At 34.3% G+C, this 12,042-nt stretch overlaps 1 protein-coding gene across 1 annotated transcript; it reads left to right on the top strand.

The window, feature by feature from the left end:
- Nucleotides 1-1,883: 1,883 nt before the first annotated feature.
- On the top strand, nt 1,884-5,540 carry LOC101891300 (zinc finger protein 91). The gene has a single exon (XM_059124629.1). It carries the CDS (start codon nt 2,043-2,045, stop codon nt 5,349-5,351), a length of 3,309 nt encoding a protein of 1,102 aa, XP_058980612.1. The 5' UTR covers nt 1,884-2,042; the 3' UTR covers nt 5,352-5,540.
- Nucleotides 5,541-12,042: the final 6,502 nt, after the last annotated feature.

Here is a 12,042-nt window from a genome sequence, read left to right as displayed (position 1 = left end):
AGGTACTAAATGAAATTGTCCGATCTCTACCATCTTTATAACAGATCTAGTGTTAATGGAAATATTGAGATGTATCAAGTCTGAATGGAATCGAATGATACTTTCACGTTTTATGGGTATTCAAAATTTTTACCCTTTGTGATGGAGGTACCAGAAGGAGTGGACCATCTTCACACCAGACCTTGGGTTACATCACATTTTATAAAAGTTATAATTATTCAAAATTTTGACCCTTTGTGGGGAGGTACTTGATGGAGTGGACCAATATTGTCTAATTTTACACCTGACTTAGCACTAATGCAAATATTAGAATTTGCAAAGTTGGAGGAAAACCCGATAATCTTTTCTCTCTCTGTGCAGTAAATTTTTTATTCAAAAATATGACCTTTTATGGAGGAGGTGTGGGTCGATATTGCCCAACTTCGAACTCGATCTAAATTTGAAAATAATATTACGATGTATCAAGTTTGGACTAAATCGAATACTCCCTTCGAGAGTTATCGTGCGCACCAGCTAGCAGGCAGACAGACGGACGGACGGAAATCGCTAGATCGACTCCCAATGTCCTGATTTGACCCAAAGAGACCTAGTGCCTGTAACCGTTACTTCAATGAGTTTTGGCCGTATCAAATGATATATACATACCATGGCTCAATAAGAAAGATTGGTCAACCACAAGGAAAGTAGAAAAATGCAACTCTGTACTGGAGTCTTATTATGTCAAATATACTTTTTAAACATGCAACAAATGGTTTTGTTTATCAATATTTTTTTCACAACACTATTATGTTGCTGAAAACCACAAAACTTGAATGGAATTTTGGTATTTCCAAACAAAATTGAATCCAAGATAGTAGGACAAGATTGTTTTATCCCACAATTATACATTCTTATACGTGATAATGTAAAAAATATGCATTTATATTGTCCCTAAATTTGAAATAATTTCAAATTATTTATCTTTTTATTCAAAACAATGCACACACATATACAAACTGGGTATATGTTTTGACAGAATAGGGCACCCAAAGAAAAAAGTTGTATTTAGGGGGTAGCTTTGCTCTACCTTCTGTAATTATGTCATGATAATATACCCTTTGTAGTCATATGACTGATGGTATAACAAGTTTAAAAGTATTATAAAGTTATAGAAGGGGTAGGCTAATGTCCATCATCTTCATAACAGATCTTGTGTTAGAAGAAATATTGGGATGTGTGTAGTTTAAAATGAACCAGACGCTTATATCGCATGGCGTTTTTCTTATGGTACATTAAAAAGGTAAAGTACAGCTACCAGGTGATTACAATTTTTTTCTCAGTGTTCTCGACATCTGCCATTTTTTGGTGTGTTCCAGAACTCAAGAATTTTAAAATTTTTACTACAATAACCGAGTTTCCCTTTATGATATTGAAAAAAAAAAAATACAAAAATATTAGATTCTTGCAGCTACTGGAACAGAGCTTTTTTATGTATTTATTTGCTCTGTTCCAGAACCTCTTTAATTGTACCGCTAAACCTACCCAGCTCACTCCAGAAGATTTCTGGATGTAGCCCATTAAGGTAGCCGAATTTACAAACCTGGAGCTCAAACCAAATTAGCAGCAACAAACATCTTCATGTATTACTGTTACAACAACAAAAAATCAGCTTATGCTTATATGAAATGACTTTTCCTTTTTAATTTTACCATGCATAGGGCTGTTCTGATTATCATAGTAAACACTTTTACATTATTGCAGTTCTAGAAGAGACCACATATTAGCTTGCCATACTAAATGCCCATTTTTGGATTTCGTTAAAAAATACTACGTTACGTTTCCCGTACGTCTTTCAATAACTATCGTTTTCGATATGTAAACAATTTATGCACTGTTATCGATAACAATACACAGTACAGTTTGTGGAAGAAAAAAAGCAAAGCAGTGGCTTAAATACAATAAAATTTAAGATTACTGCTAATGTTTTGTCAAAAATTGTAAAATAGTTCAAACAAATAATAATAAGCATTAAATTAAACATTGAATATCAATAAAAATAAGCTATGGTTTATGTGACAACAAATGGCGCGGCTTCCGACCAGCATATGCTGCACAACATTCCCGATGCTCCTAACGCTGAAATAAAACAAGAAGATGAATTAATTATAGAGGACACGGACAGTGGAAATATTCAGTGGTGTTTTATAAATACTTTGGATCTGAACGAAGATGATGATTTCTCATCGGGTCCTAAACATACGGCCACTGTGCTCAATCGTTCCCACGACGATATTATAGAAATAAGCGACGACGACGTTGATGGTGATGATGACGATAATTGTGAAAGAGTATATATTAATAATACTCCAATGCTGGACATTCATCCCGACATTGAGACTAGTGAGATTGATATTATCAATGAACCGATTCAAGAAATAAGTTTTTGCCTTGAAAGCAATGAAGACAATAAAATGGAAACTTCTTCGCTATTGGAAAAGGAAGAAACATTGCCCAGCGAATCAATGCCCAAGTGTGAGGATACAATCGTAAAAGCTAAGCTAGAAAGTGATGCCAAGGAATTTTTGGATGAAGAAGTTCCGCTGCTGAACAGAAGAAATAGAAGAAGCCTTGTTCAAACAAAAATTCCTGGACCCATAAACAATGATTCTGATATAGTTGCTGTCGCCAAAGAGCTGTTGGCCCAGAAATGTATGAAAATCAAGTGTAACATCTGCAGTGAAACTTTTTCATATAGTACATATACATGGATAAAACACATTAGGGATATACACCACGATATGCACATGGAAATTCTGTCCAATTATCGCTTTCAAGATGGGCAAAATGCCATTTGTCGCGTTTGCAAGATAAAGATTAGTTGCCAAACAAATCATTTAATTCATTATTTTTTCCATCACTCCAAAGATGTACCAAAACTTTTTATGTGTTCATCTTGCGATTTGGTGGAAACTTCGGTGTTCGATTTGAAGAAACATCAAGCGGTACATTCTTTGACCACAAAAGACATCAAACCTGTGACCCCTCTTAAGCTAGTTGCCAACTGTGACAAGGCCATGAATGAATGCCCGAAATGTGGCAAAGGATTTAAAAATAGCGGCTCTTTGGAATTTCATTTCTTTTCCTCTCATCTACGAGATTTTTGGGCTAAATTTCAGTACAGCTGTCATTTGTGCGACAAAGAAGACGCAAGCAAAAACCATGGAAGCAGTCGAAAAAATTACTACGAACATTTAATAAATCACCACAAGCTGAACAATTGGAAAAGGCTTAAATTTCGAAAGTTTGATAATGGTCATCATTTGCAGTGCATTGAATGTTTACGGATTTTTACTCAAACCAATGACATAAAGAAACTGGTCAGTCATTATTTGTGTCATGAGGCAACTTGCCTTTGGACTTGTCGTTACTGTCGCGGAACTTACCGATTTCAAGATTGGCCTTCTTTACATATGTGCAATGCCATGAAATATGCTTTTCAAACCAAGAAACCGCTAATTAAGCAAGAATCTAATGAAGAAATGAATAAGACTATTAAAGAGGAAAATGTAGAAGAAAACAAAGCCTCTATTAAAAAATTACTCAGCTTTGAGGAATTTGAAGCGTATATCTGGCATGTTTGCCCATTTTGCAATGAAAAATTTAACAAATTTGAGCAATGGCGTTTACATATACGCGAAATTCATCACATTAATTCTCTAGAAGGTCTTAACATGAATATTATTGCAGATGAAGCCGAAATGTTGCAGTGTCTGGAATGTTTTGAAAAAATTCCTAAAAATCCAATAGAATTACATAAACATCGTTTCCAACATTTGCCGTTCTTACCCTATAAATGTCGGCATTGTCCCAAGTCACTAGAGACATATAGCTTGGCTTTCATTCACGTTTCGCAACAATGTGTAGATCCCGCAGCGAAACTTTCTGATTCTAAAGATTCGTTCGTACAGATCCATGAGGCAAAACTTCCCAAGCCAAGCGTCGAATATACTTCTGTAGAAAGTTGTATTCATTTTTCGTGTCATTTTTGCCCAAATAAGCGTTTTCCTTTATTTAGCGACATTTCCATGCATTTTTCTACCGTACACGACCATTTTCGGCAATATTTTAGCAAATGCAGTGCAAAGGAGAACCACATGGTGTGCAAAATCTGTCAGGCTGATGTTAATTCCAACCGATCTTGCTATTTAATGGAGCATTATTTTTCTCATTTGGATGAAAAGCCTTTTCGTTGTCGCAAATGTCATCGTTCGTATCCCAGTTATTCAACAACTTCTAGGCATGTTAAGGATTATCACCAGGAATGTGTGGCGGTAACAACAAAAGTTGAGAAATCTAACAATAAAATAGAAAGAAATGAAGACAATCGAAATATCACACCCACTAAAATAAAGATTAAAACCGAAAAGGAAGTTTCTCCATTGATGCAAGACAGAAAACCTAATTGCTCCAAAAGCGCTAAACCGGTTGAAACGGAAAAAGGTAACAAGCCAGATGAGGCGGTAGTAAAGAACGAAAAAACAGAAGGTGAGGTGAGTGCAGAACTAGAATTGGAATCCGAATTTTCATTCTTTGATTATCGAGCAAAATTGTATAAAAAATATTCAAAATTCATTACTTTTGCTTGTCCCGAGTGTAATGCGTCCTTTTCGACTATGACTCGATGGGAAATACACATTCGAATACAGCACAGTTTTTTCGATACAAAGAACTTTTTCACAAGTGATCCCAAATCAGGAGATCTTAAATGTATAGAATGTAACACCACTCATCCAGACAAAGCGTCCGCTCAAAGACGTCACATTCTATCACACTTGGCGCATACCTCTTTTGTATGTGCCCTATGTCCATCCCGTTTTACTCAACTCAATACACTGTATCGTCATTTGGAACGTGTACACTTTGCTACGGCCAGGCTTAAATGTCCACTATGTCCAAAAATATCAAATACTCCCTACGCCAGATCGGAGCACATGAAAGCATCCCACTCATCCAAGGATTGGCCTGAAAGTGTATGTTTAATGTGTTTTAATACCGTTGAAAATATGGACTATCACATAAAAATGCATCATGCAAATCGCACAAAACTGACGGTATGTAAAATTTGTGGTTTGTCATTCAAGCAAAAACTGGAAGAACATATGAAAACAAAACACAAAAAGCATCGGAGGAAGACTACTACTAAACAGCAAGAACAGAAGGAAAATGCCACAACATCGACAGTTTCGACAACAGTAACTGGTAAAAAACGTCCATCCTCGTTACAAGAGGCCAACAAAAGCAATTCGAAAAGACAATGTTTATCAAATGATTTGAAAGTTAATTCTTCTACCAGCAAATTAAACAAAAATTGACAAATAGTATTCGTATGTATGTGTGTGTAGTAGGATATTGATTCTACAATGTAGTTACATAAATTTTCTGAAGATATGACAATTGTATTGTTTACTTGTATTTGAACCATTGTTTACCCACTAAAATTGCTAGGGATATATGTTTGTATCTATTAAAAATAAATATAATAATGTATAAAAATAAACTTAGTCGTTGGTCTTTATTATTTTTTTCAGGATTGTTTTGAAATAGTTAAAAAAAATCAGCTATAAGTGGGTTTTTAATCTGGTGCACAAATTAATTAAAATCTTTGAAGGCTTATTTTCATGCACGACCAAATCGAGTGTTTTACGATGAAACTTACTTTTTGTAGGGTTAACCTACTTTGAGAGGATTTATTTGAAGTAAAAGTAATGGATATGACAATTTAAATCCAAATCCAGTGGATTAAAATTGTTCGATATAAACAATGCTTTATATTGAAATTTAAAAAATATCTCCAAACAGCTTGCATTTTTATGCACAAATTTAAGATGTTTTCTAATAAATTCAGTCGAAAAATAGTAGTTGTCAGAATGCAACACAGGAATTTTATGTAAATCATGGTGTAATTAGTTCGAGGTCGCCTAATTACAAATTATCAGGCATGTCACAAAATAGTATAGAAATGGTTTGAATTTCCTAATTCAAAATGGTTTGTTTTGTTCCTTCTTCAGATTTCGAACGATTTGGTGAACTACGAATTTAGTTTAAATATGGTAACATATATTCAATATTGCAATATTAGGGGAATGAATGGGAAATAACAAGTTAAACAAGTAAAAAAGCAGCAAGTTCGGCCGGGTCGAACTTTGAATACCCTCCACCATTTGGAACGAATTAGGAAATTTTCAAAAAAAAAAAATAAAATCCATTAAAAACTTAAAAATATCGAATATCGGATGGTGCTGATATATGGGGGATATACGATATTGTGGACCTATATAGACAATTCTATTTCAGGGGGTAAAGTACTCACAAATAACTCCTTGTGTAGAATTTCAGACAATTCTATTGAAAAATGTGACTAAAATCATCAAAATACCTAGTATCGGGGTATACCGTTATATGGGGGCTATACGATATCGAGGACCTATATAAACAATTCTCCTTCAGGGGGCAAAGTACTCACGAGGAACTCCTTTTGTTGAATTTCAGACAATTCCATTGAAAAATGTGGCTAAAATCATCAAAATACCGAACATCGGGGGTACCGTTATATGGGGGCTATACGATATCGTGGACCCATATAAACAATTCTCCTTCAGGAGGTAAAGTACTCACGAGGAATTCCTTGTGTGGAATTTTAGACAATTCCATTGAAAAATGTGGCTAAAATCATCAAAATACCGAATATCGGGAGGTACCGTTATATGGGGGCTATACCAAAGTGTGGACCTATACATACAATGTTTCGCCACCGGAGCTAGAACCCATTATGACCAACAAATACCAATTTTTAGACAAATCCATGAAAAAATGTGGCAAAAATCATCAAAATGCCTAATATCGGGAGGTACCGTTATATGGGGGCTATACCAAAGCGTGGACCTATACATGCAATGTTTCGCCACCGGAGCTAGAACCCATTATGACCAACAAATACCAATTTTTAGACAAATCCATGAAAAAATGTGGCAAAAATCATCAAAATGCCTAATATCGGGAGGTACCGTTATATGGGGGCTATACCAAAGCGTGGACCTACACATGCAATGTTTCGCCATTTATTTAAAATTGTTTTGAAAGAGTTTGAAAGTCAAAAGTTTCCATAAAAATACAATTTCACTTGCAAACACAAAAGTGGTTTCAAACTGAAAAAAAATTTCGTTTTACGATTTCTGAAGAAGCTAAATACGAAATTAAAAAACTTTCGTCCCGACATGTCTTTATTTATCCTGTGACCTGCCTTTATGTATCTTGTCAAATTTAATTCCATTGAAGATAGGTTTCCATCAAACAATTTTAAATTCAGTTCCAACATACATGAATATTTTCGACGTTAATGGGCAACAGATTGTACAATCTTGCGATAAAACAACATTGTCCTTCCATCTTCGATTCATGTTTATGGAATAAACGTAACGTTCCATTCATTCGTATTCCTCAATATAATAAGTTTGTGAAAAAATAAAATAAACAAAACCATCTGCTGAATGTTTAAAAGCATATTCGGTGCAATAAAGGTGAGAATACATAAAACGCTTTTTCGATGGGCTTAAGTCATCGGGTGGCTTCTTCGGAAATAAACAAATGTTCCTAGGGCCAAAACCGAACTAAGTCAACCTAAAACTTGTTCCTCTACGAAGAAGCCAGCCGATGACTTAAGCCAGTAAAAAAAAGTTTTATGTATATATATATTATATCTTTGGGCATTTGTTTGTAACATGGCTAAGGAAGCGAGACCCATAGTTGCTTTTGAGAATCTGTCAGTCCGTCCGTCTGCCCATGAATTCTTGTGAACAAAATCCAGCCCCACTTATTGTCCGATTGAGAAGAAATTTTCCAAACAATATTTGTGTGGCCAAGGACGAACCCTTTGTAAATTGGTGATAATCGGTTCAGATTTAAATATAGCTCCCATATATATCTTCAACTGATTTCGGGTTAATAGTGCACCAAATGGTCAATATCAGTCAAAAAGTCCTGAATTTTGGTACATGTGACCGAATACAGACTAAAAGTAAGTACATCGAATTCGGAGAAAATCGGTTCAGATATAGCTATAGCTCCCATACATAGTTTACATCCGATTTGGTGTTTAAGTACCCCACATTCGTAATATGCATCCCACAAGGATGATGTTTGATATGAGATACAGGCCAGAAATACCTCTGCCAAGCTGTATCAAGATCGGTTCAGATTGGATATAGCTCCCATATATATCTTCAACCGATTTCGGGTTAATTGTGCACCAAATGGGTAATATAAGTCCAAATGACCAGTCTAGAAGCAAGTACATCAAATGTGGAGAAAATTGGTTCAGACAAAGCTATAGCTCCCATATATATGTTTCATCCCATATGTATGTTTCATCGAAGTGATGTCATGTACACAATAAAAATCTTATTTGGTATAAAAGATTAAAATGTCTCCGTCAAATTTAGTGAAAATTGATTCAGAATTGGATATGCCTCCCATATATTAGTTCCCTCTGAAAACAACTATAAATATAAATATTGATTTGTGGTATGATCTACTTGAAATAAATAATTTTTTACGGGAGCTCTACCAAATATGCATAGGGAGTTTTCTTTACTTGGTTTTATTAAAAGTGTGTGTTTATTTAGACCTACCATGCCTACTCCTTGAATATGCCTATAACCCGCATTGCCAACTCATTTATTTTAATTGCTCTTCTGGACACTTCCTAATCGGCTGGCTGTGTTCAGTAACTTCCACTTAAGACAGTTTTAGTTTTTAAACAATCTCTTCTTTCTCTCTAGCTTGCTTTGCACGTGTGGTTGATATCATTTTTAAAAATGCCTAAAAAATACTTGTTGGAAATGGCATGTGTGCATTCTATATATAAAATTCATAATATTTGAACAATGATTCTTCACCGAGGAAATATCTGTAAGTATGTATTAATTGTAGACAAATTTAAAATTCAGGGTAATTTTTACTACCAATTAATGATGATATTGCTTAGAGCGCTGGGTTATGATAATCTACATGATTACATCCTTTCACTTGACATTAATTACTGATTAAAATTGTGTACTATTATAACGAACTATCGAGTTTTTGACATTTTACTAAACAAATATTTTACATTTCCAGGTATTCGATGATTGCTGGACTATGGTGCAATAGATACTATGAGAACGTGTCAACTGGTTTGGTAAGTAGAGACCTCTTTTTCCTTAGTTTAACATAGAAAGGTGGATAAAACGTTAAAAGGATGAAATTGCTTAGAGCGCTGGGTTATGACTTTCCATGATTACCAGTTTTCTTTGACATTTGTAACTGATAGTTTTCAATTTAAATGTTAATTATTTCCCATAGAAAATGTTTTTTTAAACTAGAATCTCTATTTTTACAGGCCAGAAAATGTGTGTCCCATTGAAGAAATGTTTTAAGCTCTTAGAGGCCCTTCTGCTTAATAAAAGATGTTTGCTTTTTTTCGCTAAAGGAGCATAAAAAACGTAAGTTTATAATACAAATCCATACATATATATTTTCATAATTATTTTGGTTGTGAGATCATATAGGGATAGAGGTGGTACTATGTTCCTAATTGTCTATACTTTAACAACTTCGGGTAATTTAACGGTAATTTTAGCTCTATTGCATATTGTATATCATACACAGAGACGACCTCCTTGTAGTATAGTTCAATTTACTTTCGATTACACGGCGATAAATGAGACTTGTAGGATTGAAATATAGTATATAGGACACAGGAAACTTATCTTGATTATTCGAAGTATATGTAGAAGCTTTCCTATTAAGATTTTATATTTACTGAATATCCCAAGTACCACTGTGTTTTAGAATAAGTATTTACTAAACATTCAAACATGTTTACATATCAATATCCTTAAACGTGCAAGTTAAGGCCGGTTTCTTTATGATGATTTTAAAATGCACTCGAAAGAGAAACACCTATTTCCTGTATGTTATTTTTTGATTTGAAATATACATGGAATTTCTGATATTCTTTCGGGTTATCTTTCGTTTCGTCTCACAGGCGATTAGATTCTTAGTATTAGAATTCTATATTTACCACTCTCCCTTCCCTATTTTTGCTTTCCAATAATGATGATATTGCCTAGAGCGCTGGGTTATGATATGATCATGATTACCCTATTCTTTGACATTTATTACTGACAAATTGTATTTGAATTAGAACATACTTTGCAATACCACAGCGATTATTTTAATCATAGTTATTTTTATTTTCAGATTGATATGGTATCACATCGGATTTTATTGGACCCCCCCCTGACGTCGATTGTAAGGTAAATAATAATATTAATTTTCATTCACTTCATATCAGTAATAATTATATTGATGAAATTGCTTAGAGCGCTGGGTTATGATTTAACAATGATTACCCATTACTTGACATTCTTTTCTGATAGTGTGTTTCAATCAATTTATAAATAATCTTAAAAAATTCCTACAGTACTAATTAAAATATGCTGTTTCTGGTTTTCTTTCAGGTTTTTCTTTGTCAAAGTTGACTGCAAAAAATGTCTGGAACATAGCCGTAACGCTGAGTTCAAAATGGGAATTGTAATCCATTGATGGAAATGATACTGAACTGTAGATGGAAACACAAAGAGAAAACATAAATATATAAACAACATTTTTTCGTTGATATAAAAATGTATTATTTTGTATAAATTGAGGCTATTCCAATATAGATGGTATAGGATTGAATAGAAAAACAACGCTGGAATAATGATTTTGGTTTTACTTTGTGTTCATTGACACTTTGCATTGAAAAGGAAGTTGGTCATGGGAGACATGACAGAGCCGAGTAGTAGACTGGGCCGGACTATTCGACGCTAGGAGATAAATGGAGAGAAAAAAGCAGAAGTAAAGAAAAGGATAGAAAAATGTTCGAAGATTGTTTTTCAACATAATTTTGTTTTTTGAACCTCTTCTTCCTAGGGAAATCGTATGGAAAGTTGGAGGGTGTATTAAGTTTCCGTTTGTAACTCATCGAAATAATTTTAGACCCAACAAAGCATATATATTCTTGAGCAGCGAAAAATTTTAAGACGATTTAGCGGTGTCTGTTGGTCTGTCCTTCTGTTGCAGTCACGCTAGAGTCAAAACAAATAAGTATAGTAAGCTAAAATTTTGTAGTGGTCTGTCTTTTGACTGAAGTTAGGACAAGTTCGAAGATGGGTTGTTTCGCTCCACGATATCGTTTATCTCGCATATAAGAGTGCCTCCTGATATTCGGTATTTTAATGATTTTGGCCACATTTTTTTAATGAAATTGTCTGAAATTCTACAAAAGGAGTTGTTTTTGAGTACCTTACCCCCTGGAAGAGAATTGTACGATATCGTATAGCCCACATACAATGGTGCGGCCCATATTCGGTATTTTGATGATTTTTGCCACATTTTCCACACAAGGAATTTCCTCTGAGTACTTTACCCCCTGGAAGAGAATAGTCTATATAGGTCTACGTTATAGTAAAGCACCCATATAACTCTACCCCGAGATATTCGGTACTTCCAGGATTTTCGCCACATTATTCCCCGGAATCGCGTTAAATTTCGTATTTGAAGTTCGTAATGGATGCTGCAACTTTTGACGGAAAATTGTCTGTGCAGCTCCACGTCTTAGTATAGCCCCCATACAACGGTACCTCCCATTATTCCGTATTTTAATGATATCAGCGGTATTATTCAAGGGAATTGAGTCAAATTTCGTACTTAAAGTTCGGAATCGTTACTACAGCCTATCACAAAAAAAAAAAATTCTTATCCAGCTCCACGTCTTTGTATAGCCCCCATATAAAGGTTTTCATTTAAGAGGTATTTTTCGACGAATTTTTTAAAAAAAATCAAATTCCTTCCGAATGTTATATTATTACAGAAGTTTTATTACAGAAGTTTTTATACCGATTTTATGGCCTGTTTCTGTACGTCGAAAGAAAGAAAAACATGAATTGTATATTTTATTTTAATTTGAATAATAATCAAAAA

The sequence above is a fragment of the Musca domestica genome, unplaced genomic scaffold (genome assembly GCF_030504385.1).
Source record: "Musca domestica strain aabys unplaced genomic scaffold, Musca_domestica.polishedcontigs.V.1.1 3, whole genome shotgun sequence".
NCBI classification, from domain to species: domain Eukaryota; kingdom Metazoa; phylum Arthropoda; class Insecta; order Diptera; family Muscidae; genus Musca; species Musca domestica.
The sequence above is the reverse complement of the archived record's forward strand: the minus strand, read 5'-3'. Positions and strand labels throughout refer to the sequence as shown.

Bases quoted from the DNA above. Each gene is read 5' to 3' on its own strand.
- LOC101891300 (XM_059124629.1), top strand. From the start codon at position 2,043: ATGGTTTATGTGACAACAAATGGCGCGGCTTCCGACCAGCATATGCTG.